The sequence below is a fragment of the Tenrec ecaudatus genome, chromosome 2 (assembly GCF_050624435.1).
Source record: "Tenrec ecaudatus isolate mTenEca1 chromosome 2, mTenEca1.hap1, whole genome shotgun sequence".
Classification (NCBI taxonomy): Eukaryota; Metazoa; Chordata; class Mammalia; order Afrosoricida; family Tenrecidae; genus Tenrec; species Tenrec ecaudatus.
This window is the reverse complement of record NC_134531.1, coordinates 51243290-51257594: the sequence shown is the minus strand read 5'-3', so window position 1 is coordinate 51257594 and position 14305 is coordinate 51243290. Positions and strand designations below refer to the sequence as shown.

Sequence of the window (14305 nt, the reverse complement as noted above, 5' to 3'; positions counted from 1 at the left end):
GAAACAACACACTAGCTTACTACTCCGTCAGACCTCACTGTTCCTGCATGAATAAAGAGAAACGGAATTCCTGCGAGAGAGACAGACAGACAGAGAGAGAGAGAGAGAGAGAGAGAGAGAGAGAGAGAGAGAGACTGACCACACGCATGGTGAAAATACGCAGCACAGTGGTTCCCTTTAGTATGCGGAGAGTTGTGCTATCAAACATCAGGCTGCAGCTGTAGACCATTTTCACCATCATGAGACGATACCCACCCCACGCCATGAACAGCTGCTCCACATGAACCCACTTTTTGTCTCTGCGTTTGCCTCCTCTGGACATTTCATATAGACGGAATCAACACTGCACTCTGGAGTCTGGTTTCTTTCTCACTTCACATCTTGAGTTCAAGGTTCACCAGTCTGGCAATCAGCACCTCATTCCTCTTTCTGACCAAAGAGTACTCAGTGTACAGGTATGCCACGTGTTGTTGATCTCTTCTTCAGCAAACCACGCGCATTCTGATTTCAGGGAATTTCTCCCAGCATGAGGTGCACCTGGTTCTTGAATTATAATGGCATCATTTCCACTGACTCCTCGGAGCACTCTGCCTCCCGCTTCCAGACCCCCCAGTGGTGCACAGTCATCTCTCGGTGATTTCAACGCGTCCAGCCTGAGGTTAGGCTGGACAGATTTCCTTCCCAGCAGCTACTTAACACCAGATCCCAGGCTCAGCTGCACCCTTTGAGAGCGGGGAGCTCTCTGCCCTGCACAGTGCCAGACTCTCCACCATGGCCTCAGGAATTACTTGTCAAATACATATGTATTCACTCTTAACCCATTTAGCACTAACACTGTGCCAAGATTTAAACACGGAAGTAAGAAGCGTCTGGGTGAGGGAAGAGTTAGGGACAGGCTCTTCTCCGCCTCCACTTGAAGAAAGTGCAGTCAATCCAGTGATGCTCTGTCAGAGAAGCTCTCCTGAGGGCAGCGCACACTGAGTGACAGTCAGGGTGACGGCCCTGCTCGCTCAAGTGGCGGAGAGCAGCGGTAGCCGGCTGTAGAAGCTATTTGGACTGGGTGGGTAGATTGAGACGCCAGCATCAGTCCACATAAACACTTCTGAAACACTGCCCCTTGAATTTAGTTTGCAGAATGAAAACAGTCAAGAGTTATTTATATAACAGATAAGAAGGGGCTTCAAAAACATCATGGAAAAATTCCATTAGCTTTTAATTACGTTTTCATGAATTTTTAAAGCTTCCTAATATATATAATATAATTATATAAAACCCCAAAAATTCCTGAACTAAAATCACAGTGAAGTCATTCTGTAGCATTGGGCAAGCCCAGTAAATGACTTCGGGGGCTCGGCACACAAAACGATGAGCTGCTTTTATTTTCCCAGAAAGAAGAATGTTAAGTAACTTAGTAGAAAGAGAGAAGACTCTCGTGCAGCAACCAGGAAGTTCCAATGCAGCCCCTTCCTGACCGGGCAAGAGCCAGGATGACAGTATTTTTCCACTGGTGTAAAGCATGTACAACACCAAGAGGAGAGAATGACTACTCTGAAATGGAAGAAATAAATAACTACATGGCTTAAAAAGGAGCATGAAGAACGTGTGTTGGAAAAAAGAAAAACTAGCCTAACTAGATGAAGGTTTTCAGTTTTTTCCTGCTGTTTAACGGCAACTTTTATTTTTACAGGTTATTCATTTAACAAGTTAGTATGTTCCTTATCCAAATTTTAGAAAGGTTTATCTGTTAGAATGACACCCAGACCAGAAAGGGTTGGAAACATCCAGAAAGCTTAAGAATTAGGTTGCACTATGTTAAACCCAATTTACAGCTATAAACCAAGTTTCTCAAATCACTAAACCTGAATTTATCAAACAAACTACATTGTAGAAACAACCCCGAGGAACTTATTAAAGGGGACAGAATGAATTTCAGGAATGATCCTAAGTTGTGGAAAAGGCTAAGTTATAGGTTATATATGATACTTGGACAGAAGAACGGACTGTCTTCAATTTTAGCTTCATCTTCCACACTGATAATTTTCCCATTGAAGTACAAAAGATTAATCCACAAGGGCCTCCTTAGACATAATTTTTTAAAATTTGCTGATCTAATAGGCCTAATCTATTATCCTTTGAGTTTTCTTCAAATTAAAAAAAGAAAAAAAGGACAGGCCATGCTATGCACAATGTTGTATTATTATGCATAGAAGGGACTGACATTTTTAAGGTTATCTCAGTGAAGCAGATATTATACCAGTATGAAATATTCACAACCCTTGGGATAGCATAATCACAGAATTATCAGAAGGGCCATCCTTATATTCCAAAAAGGTATCCATCTCAAGAGTGCTGTTGCTCTATTTGACTGCCTCTGTGCCTCTCAAACATGAGAGGTGTATAGCTACCATGCATCTCCTTGTCCCTGTGTGCAAAGTGTTTACAAGTGAGGTCAGTGTCTCATGCGTTCTTCTCACAGACTCAACAGTTAACACTTACCAGACCTTTTCACCGTGGATTTTCTGTGGATGGAAATGGGATATGCTAAGCAATCTCCAGGTGGTCCAAAATTCAAGAATAGGCTTCCTGCTCAGTGTTTTGCAGTCAGAGAGCAGGGTTCAAATCATGGTGGTATCATGGATTCCTCCATGATAGTGACACAATTATTTACCCCTCGAAACCTCAGCCTCTTTGTGACAAGTAGAGTGCCGGGGAATGGATGCTGACCCACAACGACCCGATTCAATCAGAACAAAGCACTATGCAGTCCTTCTCTTTCCTATGTTTGCTGTACAGTTTTTCTAAAAGCAGCATATCAACAATATGTACTTTAAATAAGCTTATAGTCTCCATAGTCTCTAATCTCTATGATGCCATTTATTCTCATTTTTTAAAAACTTCAATGTCATTATCTAATCGAGTAGCTATAATTCACTATTATAAATATCTACAAAATAATAGCCAAACCCTTTCCACCTAAATCAGTTTTTCTTCTTTAAAAACGGAATTTTTGATTCCTGGAATTCATCAATATATTCCTTTTGTCTTTGTATTTTCATTTAAAATTTATCCTTAATCTATTAATGGCTACTCTTCTGTCTCAAAATCCTGCTTTTTAAAAGTTCATGCTGTAGCTGTTAAAAATTCAGTGGTGAATATTTTTAGTTCAATAATAAACCAAACCAGTAAATCCTTACCAAGAGAACAAAAGCAAAAATATCTATATAAATATGATTTTTTAGAATCATCTGTTAATTTGAGTACAAAATCCCTGGCAAAGAATCGGAAACTGTTAAAATCATTTCCCAAGGAATCTGTAATGGGCAGACCATGCTCATTACATGATCAAACAAGAGATTAGTGGAAAAGCCTTTTGAGCTACTGGAGGAGAAAACGTCATTTTCTTATTACCAAATTATATATAACATATTAAATATATTAGACACATGCAATTAGGTAATAAACATACAACACAAATATCCCCCTCCCTAGTCCTGCTTATTTTAAACAATGGCATTCTAAGTACATATAAGTATATTCCTTCTATCAGGGAGAAAAAGTGTTTATGAAATTTACCCATACCTTCAAAGACATCTGTCATTTTGCAAATGCGGGCAAATGTTGCTCCAGTAGCCCAGGTATGTACGACATCCATTAGGTGAGGCTTGAATGAGCTTAGGTAAGTTTCCTCATCAATTTCCAATTTGGCTTCTGCTGAAACTTTCGCAATTCTTTTTGCACATTCCTTTAAAGATAAATGATAAGCTTTCTTCTGAGGATCCCCCATGTCCTCTTTTTCTTTAGGTTTCCAAAGCCAGCATTCTACAAGGGACCCTTTTCTGCCTTGGGTTTGTGCCTGCATGGTAGCCGTTGTGTTTCTAAACGGGCAGGATGTCTGTTCTTTGGGTACATGACCAAACGGTTCAGTTTTCCCATTATGTTGAGGTGATTCACCAAGAAAAACATATCTGCACCAAGATTTTCACCAAGTTATACCTTTCTACTAAAAATAGCACTCCTGATTAAAGTTACCCAAGAAAAACACTGAAGAAATCTCTAATCATAGAGAGTAAAAAGAAAACAGAAACCGACTGATTCTTGTGGGGTGCTGCTGAGTCAATTCTTACTCATGTCTGCCTCCTGGGACACAGGACTTGCCCATACAGTGTTGTGGGCCGGCATCTCTGCAGAAGATCGCCCAGGCTCTCTCCCAGGGAAGCACTGGGGGTCCGGCCTACCAACTTGTGGGTTAGTGGCCAAGCACTCAACAGTTGAGCCAACAGGGCTCATTCAAAACAGATTGTGAGAAATATTAAGATTTAGATTCATATTTTCTTGGTATCTTAAATGGTAAAAGTTCCTAAACCTATAAAGATTTACCTGGTTTCAAAGCTTACATTTTCTTACAACACTTCCACAATTCTGGATCAGAAATGCTTAGGATACAATGCTAACATTTCTAATCCTGAATTGTGATCTCTTAACTTCCCTAATAAGCCTGACAGTCATATAGTATTTTCTGAGTTCTGTGTAGCCACTGCAATGAACTACTGAACCCAGCAAAGTAGAGGGTGCTGTGGGAAGGATGGTTTGTGTGTGGAAGTATGTCTGATCTCTCTCTGCCTCAAAGAATTGGCCTTTGATTAGTAAGTCTGATTCTCCTTCACCTTTGTGAAGTCAGAAATCAAGGATGACCCCTTCTTCCACTAACATCAAGCGACTAATTTATTACTGAAAGGAATTGTTTCTGTGAAATGATAAACTACTATGATCTGCCTGTAAAAGTATTCACTTTAGAATCTACTACTCACAAACGACGTGGTTCAAAGATCTTACCTGCATTTGACGAAGTGGTCCTGCTAACTGCTCTGTTAATTTGGGCATCTCACTAGACTATAATAGAAGAAAAATTAGACATAAAAACCCACATTTAAAGTACATCACAAACAAAAATGCTTCCAGGATAACTATTAATACCAAAATTTAAGTATTTAAAGTTTCGAATCAACCCTTAGTTCATATGGCTGTGAGTCTGGACTAGTATCAGACTTATGGACTTGAGTTGGACTGGGCTGGAATATTTTTTGATACATAAATAGTTCTTGATATAAAGCTCTCCCATACACGAGTGTCGCTGGATTTGCTTCTCTCGTCGAACCCAGTCTCACACACCTCTGGAGTCTCTACAAGTCAGAAATGACTCCATGGAATTGGGTTTGAGTTATGTAGGATTTGGTTTTAATAGGTATCATTTGCCTATTATGTCATACATAATCCATCAAGATCTGTATTATTCCTCTTAAAACCAAAAAGCATGACAACTGACGAAATAGCAAGATGGCCAGACTGAATTCAAAATTCCAGTAATAGAAAAAAGGTGTCATTGCTGACTATTTTTGATACTGTGTTCATTCCTGGTCAACAATGACTGCTCACATCTCCTCTGAGGTCACCAGAGGCACTGCAGTAGACGCAGTTCCTGGCAGTCAACCAGTGCTCACCCACCAGACAGAGGCTGCAAGTTGGCACCCTCATCTTTCCCCAGGTCTCAATTCAAATGTCATTCTAACAGTGAGGTCTTCCTAAAACTTCATTTAAATATTTATTCTAAAACATAGTAACTCTGTCCCCTTAATGGTCTATATCTGACTTCACTGGTCCCCTATTCTCCATAGCCTCTATCACTATTCGACACAGTATATATATAGGTGCACTGTTTCCATAATGTCTCTCTTCATTCACTAGCATGTATAGATGATGAAAGCAAACTGTTTCTGCTAAATTTGTGTTAAGACCTATTCAGTGTGCTTAAAAAGTACACCTCTTTAACAGAAGACAGTATGCCAAACAGTTTCTAATTTATAACAAGTAGGTTATTATGTTTATTCTTTTTGGCAAGAAAACATTCCATTAAAAGCATCAACAAAATTCCATGTGAAAATCAGGGTAATTTTCCTTCCTTATGTTGTAAGACATCAGCACAAGAATCAATGACAATACACAGGCAAACTGTGTGGTCTCACCTAACTGGATAGTGACATCCTGCCCCAGTCTTTAAGGGCTGTGGCTTGGCCAAGCCCAACTCCTTTTAAAGGGTCTCTTAAAAGAAAGAATTTTTATCGTGCCACATTTTAAAAACAAAAGAAAACATAAAGCAAGAGATGAGCCACAAGACAAAGGTTGACACAGGTCAAAAACTATAGCCTCTCACAACCTCTAAACTTTGTCTGCTCAAAGAAAGTTGACAAACAGTATCTTGAAATTGATACCATAAATTTTTTGAAGCTGAGAATAGTATTCAAACATAGTATTTTTAATAAGGTAATATGTAAAATTAACTGCATGTAATTACTTCGCAAGTGTGCTGCAGGCATGTTCTGGGGAGCATATACTGTTCTACTTGTTATCACACCACTAAAGCTGTGACTCTAATCAGCAATCAGGAGCCTAAGAGACAAACATCCACGTAGTCCAAAAAATGATATATATTATTTGATTAACATCCTTTGATGCCACATTTCACTCATATAATCCCAAGTTAATTTACATAATTTCTCTATCTTAATGGTTTCAAATAATAGGGAAATATTAATAACAAGTTAATAGATAAATGCATGGCAGAACAACAACAAAAATATACCTAAAAGGTTAGGAATGTACAGTCTAAATTTAGTTACAGCAAAGGTAACAACTATTATGTCTATTCCACCCATCTAACATGAGTAAGATGTTTAAATTTGGAACGAAAGACACGCATTTCACACAAAAAGAAACCAGACTGGTTTCTGGAATAAAGCAAAGGTTGAGTAGCATTCTTGGGGTGTTCCGGCCAGCCCCTTGGGTTTTTTTTTCCTTTAGTTGTTGAACTATTGAACTCACGTGTTCCCTCAATGAGAATGTGTTTATGGCGACTGCTTCAAACGTTCCCCATGAACATTCCGATGCAATCCTCTAATGAGCTCGCTCGCTGCAGAGGTACTCTATTCTCAAATAATGGGGTGCGGGCACGTGGGGTCGCTCAACCTCTCTATCAACTATCAGTTTTGTCTTAGTTCACTTACAGTCATCTCTTCTTTCCTAGAACTGCCTAAGCCAGACCTCCAAACAATGAAGAGGGCAACAGAGAAAATGTGGATTCTAATTAATGATGAATAGCCATTTTAAAAGTACCATTGTACTCCCACATCTGATAATGGGTATTTAGTTATTTAATGCTTTCTTAGTTTTGAATATCACACATAATATATGAATTTGAAATATTTTTGTAATTAGAAACACCACAGTACTGTGATATTATTTAGGCATGTGAATTTATATAAATAAGTTAAATCTGTAACTCACATTTTCTTGAAAAACGAAGCAGCTCAGTAATGCTGTTGCCTGCTCCGCAGTGAGGTCATTGAAAAGGCCATTGAACATCATCTCGGTTAGCAGCAGCTCGTCCGCACTAGAGAACAGGAAAAGAGAAGGATCTTCAAAGCTTCAAATGTGCAGACACATGAAAACATCGTCCAAATATTATTTTTAATAAATTACTTGACCTTAAGGAGTAATTGACATTCTAAGTAGGGGAGAGTGTGTGTATGTAACCAAAAATTATTTAACTGAGGGATTGGCAAGTTTCACATACCCTAAGGTTCACCAAAAATACAGAGCCCTTTCTTATCTCTTGAGAAACCAGGAATATAGTAGTAACATTTTTGGGTGCAAAGAACCCTTTTGAGTCATTTATAGAAGAATAAAAAAACAATGCAACTCACTACAAATCTAAATTAGCATGTAAGCACAGCAACCCCACATTTTCCCTATTAGCTTCCTGGTTTTCAAAGTACACAAAAATATTTGTTGTCATTATTAGGTGCCTTCCGGTTGCTTCCGAGTCAGACGCCTGTTCTCATCGCCCTCCCACTTATTCTGCTGCAGCCCACTGTCCAACCTGTCTTGTCGAAGGCCTTCTTCCTGCGCCCCTCTGCTTTACCAAGCACGATGGCCTTCCAGAGGGGCTCGTCTCTATGAACATGAACAGAAGACATGAGGCAAAGTCTCGCGATTCTTAATTCCACGGAACATTTTAGCAGTAATTCTTCCAAGTCAGATTTGTTTGTTCTTCTGGCAATTCATAGTACTTTCAATATTCTTTACCAGCACTGTGATTCAAATGCATCAATTCTTCATTCTTCCTTGTTCATTGTCCAACTTTCACATGCATTATGAGGTGATTAAATGTATCATGCATTATCATCTCAGCAGATCTATCTAGATAAGATAGGCTGATGAACAGTCTTCAGGAGAAAACAACGAACTGATGGTTCCAGGGGGACACAGAGGAAAGGAGGTGGTGTTGACCAACCCAGAGACAAGAGAGCAACACGTGATCCAAAATTTATGGCAAGGAGGGTGAAAGGCCTGATAAGGATTCAGCAGGGCAATGTAACCAAGATAAATTACTGAAATCCAAATGAAGACTGAGCATGACAGTGGGACTAGAAGAAAGTAAAAGGAAAACGAGGAAAGAACTAAGAGGCAAAGGGTATTTATAGAGGTCTAAATGCAGGCATGTACATACATATATTTATATAGGATGGTGGGGAAATAGATCTATGTGCATATATTTATAAGTTTAGTATTAAGGCAGCAGATGGACATTGGACCTCCACTCAAGTACTTCCTCAATGCAAGAACACTTTGCTCTATTAAATTGGCATTCCATGATGGACACCTTCCTGACATGATCACTGAAGACAAATGTGTGCATAAGCAAATGTGTGAAGAAAGCTGATGGTGCTTGGCTATCAAAAGATAAAGCATCTTGGGTCTTAAAGGCTTGAAGATAAACAAGCTGCCAGCTAGTTAAGAAGCAGTAAAGCCTACATGGAAGAAGCACACCAGCCCGTGCTATCACAAGGTGTAGAAGGGACCAGGTATCAGGCATCAAAGAACAAAAATAATCATATCAAGCCCATCTGTAGGCAACTGGACATCCCTTTGCAGAAGGGTAGTGGGGAGGAGACGAGCCAGTCAGGGTGCAGGGTATCAACGAAACATACAACTTTCCTCTAGTTCTTAAATGCTTCCTGCCCCCCCCCCCCAACTATCATGATCCCAATTCTACCTTGCAAATCTGGCTAGAGCAGAGGATGTACACTGATACAAATAGGAACTGGAAACACAGGGAATCCAGCACAGATAATCTCTTCAGGACCCATGGTGAGAGTGGCGATACCTGGAGGGTGGAGGGAAGGTGGGGTAGAAAGGGGGAACCAATTACAAGGCTCTACATATAACCTCCTCCCTGGGGGATGAACAACAGAAAAGTGGGTGAAGGGAGACGTCGGACAGTGTAAGATATGACAAAATCATAATTTATAAATTATCAAGGGTTCATGAGGGTGGGGGAGCGGGGAGGGAGGGGGAAATGAGCTGATGCCAAGGGTTCAAGTAGAAAGCAAATGTTTTGGGAATGATGAGGGCAATGAAGGTACAAATGTGCTTGACACAATGGACGTATGTATGAATTGTGATAAGAACTGTACGAGCCCCCAATAAAATGATTTTTTTTAAAGTACCATGGCTTGGCCCAGGCACCCTAGTCTTCCAGGTGACATTCATGTCTGTGCAGCAGACTGACCCAATGCAAAGCAGTGCTTGATTTCTCAAATACTGCTTCCATAAATATTGATTGTGGATGGAAGATGACATCTTAGACAACTCCAGTGTTTTCTCTGTTAATTGTGCCATCTGTTGGCTCAGTTGTGAGGTTTGGGGTCTTCTTTAATTGAGTTACAAGCCATATTGAAGGCTGCAATCCTTGAAATTCTTCAGCAAGTGCTTCTAGTCCTCCTCATTTTCAGGAAACAAGGTTTGTCTTCTGCATGCCACAGATTGTTCCTACGCCTTACTGCAATCCTGACGCCAGGCTCTTCTTTCGCAGTCCAGTTTCTTGGGTTATTTGCTCAGCAAGCAGATGGAAAAACGTTTATTAACAAAACTAGCAAAGCCTGAAGCGATTGTTTCTCAGCATACACTTCATCTAGATCTAAACCAATCCGGAAAGCTTGGTGTCTTCATCTCTCAAACTCTTTCTCAAAGAATCCTGTTCTTTGATTTGCACAACATCAAATAGCAGCTTTGGCATCCTCGAGGACCGCAGTTCAGATTCTCTTTAATGCGACTTGAGACTGAGGAGCAAAAAGAAGTCTAAAGGAGCAAGACCAGGGCTGCTGGCTGGTGGAGGAGCTCTCCAACCCCCCCAAAATTCTTGTAGATAATCCTTTGCAACTCTCAAAGATAGAACAGGTGCATTCTTGTAGTAGAAAACAATCCCCCCCCTTTTTAATCATTTAATTGGGGGCTCGTACAACTCTTATCACAATCCATACATCCAAACATTGTGTCAAACTCACTTGTACATTTGTCATCCTCATTCTCGAAACATTTTCTTTCTACTTGAGCCCTTGGTATCATCTCCTCATTTTTCCCCTTCAGGCCTCCCTCCCTCCAGAATCCTTGATAATTTATAAATTATTATTTTTTTCATCTCTTCCACCAATGTCTCTCTTCACCCACTTTTCTGTTGTCCACCCTCCAGGGAGGTGGTTAAGTGTAGATCACTATGATTGGTTCCCCCTATCTCCCCAAACTTCCCCTTAACCTCCTGGTATATCTACTCTTATTATTGGTCCTGAGGGGCTTATCTGTCCTGGATTCCCTGTTTCCAGCTCTGATCTGTATCAGGGTACGTCCTCTGGTCTAGCCAGATTTGTAAAGTAGAATGATAGTGGAGAAGAGGAAACATTAAAGAACTAGAGGAAAGTTGTGTTTCATCAGTGTTATACTGTCCCCTGACTGGCTCGTCTCCTCCCTGTGACCCTTCTGTAAGGGGATGTCCTGTTGCCTACAGATGGTTTTTGGGTCTCCACTTCTGCATTGCCCCTCATTCACAATGATTTGATTTTTTGCTCTTTGATGTCTGATACCTGATCCTATTGACACCTTGTGATCACACAGGCTGGTGTGTTCTTCCACGTGGGCTTTGTTGCTTCTCAACTCGAAGGCCGCTTGTTTACCTTCAAGCCTATATGCAACTCTCCTGGTCTTACTCTGATCAGTGCAGTTTTCCATTTTCTTAAGGGCTTCTTTCCAGTAAGCCTTCATGGTTATCCTGTGACCAAGAAAACATACCAAGATTGCCTGTTCCCTGCCCCCTTGGGAATCTCAGCCAACAGAACTTTCTGTACTGACCTCTCTCTGCCTTAAATTGAATTGGTCCTGTGATAACGCAGGACTTTGTTGGAGAAAGGGCACCTTTTTGGTCCAAAATTAAAAACATTATTTTTAGATTTATATTCTAAAGATAAAAATTTATATGACAATGATTGATTTAACAATATTTTTCTTTTCATAGTGCTTTTTGCTAATTTCCTAGTATTTATACTTACTTTCAGTATTTTACAACTTGTAAATGTTTTAGGTGCACAGAATCACACATGATTTCGATCACAAGCTCCTTTAGCAAAATGAAATGGTCATCTTTTTACCATAACGCTTTATACAACTAAGTCCTCTCTCCTTATTGAACAAAGAAATAAATGATGATCTTGTTTCCTACTGCTGCTTACAAATGTAATGTTTGCTCAATGATTCTTGAGTTTAATACATTACCTACATTTAATTCACCATCACTGTTGAAGTCTATTGTTTTCAGCTGCTGTCCCTTCAGTTTGGTCATATAAAAACCACGCCCTATCTGTGTACAACAGGAGGACACGGTGCCGAGTCCTACATCATCCTCACAATCGCTCCTAGGTCTGTCTGAGCCCGCTGTGCAGCCCCAATGTCAACCCATCACATTGAGAGTTTTTCTCGTTTTCATTGCCCCTCCACTTAACCAATCATGAGGGCCTTCACCGGGGACCGGTCACTCAAGGTAGTATGTCCCAAGTACGTGAGACAGTCTCACCGTCTATGCTTCTAAGAAGCATGCTGGCTGTGCCTCTTCACAGAGAGAATGCTCTTTCTTTTGGCAAAGCATAGTACATTCCATAATCCCCACCAACACCGTCATTCCAGAGTACATAATCCTTCAGGTTTCCACATCCATGAGGTGACAGAAACACCATATTCTAAATGACTTGAGTTAGGCACATATTAGTCCTCAGACTGACATCTTTGCTTTTTACCAGGTTAAATTCGTCTTTTGCAGCAGCCCTGTCCAAGGCAATCTGCTTCACTAGACTTCTTGACATGCCGCTTCCAGTACTGTGTACTGTGTACTGAAGCAAAGTCAACTCCTTGACAATTTCAACATTTTCCATTTATTCCGATACTGTTTATTGACGTAATTTTGAAGAAGGGAGAGGAAAAGAGCCAAACATTTCCCAACTGCTCAGGAATCCAGCTGTTTTTCTTAACCGCGTGTGGCAGCAATTACATGGGAACCGGAGCTACACCACTTTAACTAGCCCCGCCCAAGTGACCGACAAAAGAAGCCACGAGAGAGAAAAAATGATTATCGCTGTTGTGCTAGGCCACTTGGTTTTGAGGTCATATTTGTAATGTGACACAAAATTACCAGAACAAACGCTATCTTACATCCAATTTTAAGCTGTAACCTATAGTACACTTTGTTGCAATACCCAGTCGTTACACTAAACCTTTGATAAAATATGCTATGTTTATCACAGACTAGCAAATATTAGATGAAATTTCAAGATGGGAAAATGTCCATAATTGTAAAAATTTAAGTACAAAGAAAGAACTATGTATAAATAAAGTGACACTTACATAAGCACCCATGGAGCACTTAAAAAATAAAATAAATGCATCAAAATGCTCACTACCATGCTTGTAATATAAATTAGTGGTATCCAAGATTTTTTTTAAAGTTTCCTTCTGGGATTCATCAATCTAAGGTCCAAATCACATCAATTTTGTAATGTAGTATAAAACCTTTGTATTTTAAAAGCAGTTCTTTTCCTCCACAAAGATTAAAAGCCCTCACTTTTGAAACAGCGTTCTTTATTAAAACCCAGTTCCTTTATGTGTAGTTTACCTGCTGATCTCACAAGCCACTCGTCCTTTCATCTCTATGACATCGGAAGCAGCAGCAAATCCCAACCTTCGTAAAACGCGTTTGCGACACTTGAGTTCGTCCACTTGTAGGACAGTCCTTGCTTTCTTCAGTTCTCGCTTTGCAGATTTGATATCTATGGCAATCTAAGGATATACGGATATAGAGGAAGTTCAGCAATAAAGTGATCGTGTAAAATAGGATTTACTCAAAAAAACAATGACTATTTTATAAAGGCAACTTCCCCAACATACTTTGCTGTGTACAATTCAGTGGAAAAAAGAAGCAATATAGGAGCTTCTTATTTACGTTTACTGGATGTTACGCAAGAGGAGTGATGAACCAGAAAAGTCATTAATCACTAACTGCAAACATTCATCTCTGCTTTTCATGCGACGGTGGCTTACAAGTTCCTGTGATGCGGGAAGCAGTGGCGCCAGTACTTCAAACGCCAGCAGGGTCCCCGTGGTGGACAAGTTTCAGTGAAGCTTCCGGAGGATTAGGAAGAAAGACGAGATGTCTACTCCTGAGGGATTAGCCACTGAGAACTTATGGGGAGCAAGGAAGCACTGCCTGACACAGTGCTAGATGAGCTCGAGGCAGCAATGGCTCAACCAAAAGAAAGGCCTCTGCCAGCAAGTGGATTCCATAGGACTGAAAAGAGCTGCTGGGTGGGTGGGGGTGTTGTGTAGTTGTTCAACTGTAACGGAGGCAGAAAGCATCATCTTTCTTCCATGGAGCAGCTGAAGGGTACATACTGCGGATTCTGCAAGTAGCTAAGTAATAACCCAGTACGCCACCAGGACTCCTCAATAGAGCTCACATAATGGTCTACAGTTAGTTCACCTGTTTTCCTGTTCTTTCTCTCCCGATAACCAGTTTCTTTTTAGCCCTTTGTTCACAAAGTATCCAATCACAGCTGCAAGAGCTGATAGTTTACTAAAAATGATAACTAGTTCATGTTTCTGTTTCAATTGAAGAAACAAATGGAAAAACAAAATTCCATTTATTTAATATATAGAATTCTACAATTAAAAACAATTGTTATACCTGCGCTTTTTTTTCACAAAGCGTATACACAGTTTCCAAATTTGGATCATTGTGAAGTGGATGAGAGTACATTCGATGCTCAAAAGCCTCAACTTTCTGGATGACTTTCTTCAGTCCATGGTCCTGGATACCCATATCGTCAATGGGGTCCAATAAGGGAACACCATCAGGAAAACGCTTTTGCACTTC

General features: G+C 40.2%; 1 protein-coding gene across 1 annotated transcript in view; it reads right to left on the bottom strand.

Moving 5' to 3' along the window:
* MTREX (Mtr4 exosome RNA helicase) overlaps window positions 1-14305 on the bottom strand; it is a 76766-nt gene that overhangs the window by 5989 nt on the left and 56472 nt on the right. Inside the window, exons 21-25 of the mRNA XM_075541041.1 lie at window positions 14117-14305; window positions 13049-13212; window positions 7339-7444; window positions 4834-4890; window positions 3580-3742 (exon numbers count right to left, since the gene is read on the bottom strand). Of these exons, the coding sequence (XP_075397156.1) occupies window positions 3580-3742; window positions 4834-4890; window positions 7339-7444; window positions 13049-13212; window positions 14117-14305 (679 nt within the window). The remainder of the gene's footprint in view (window positions 1-3579; window positions 3743-4833; window positions 4891-7338; window positions 7445-13048; window positions 13213-14116) is intronic.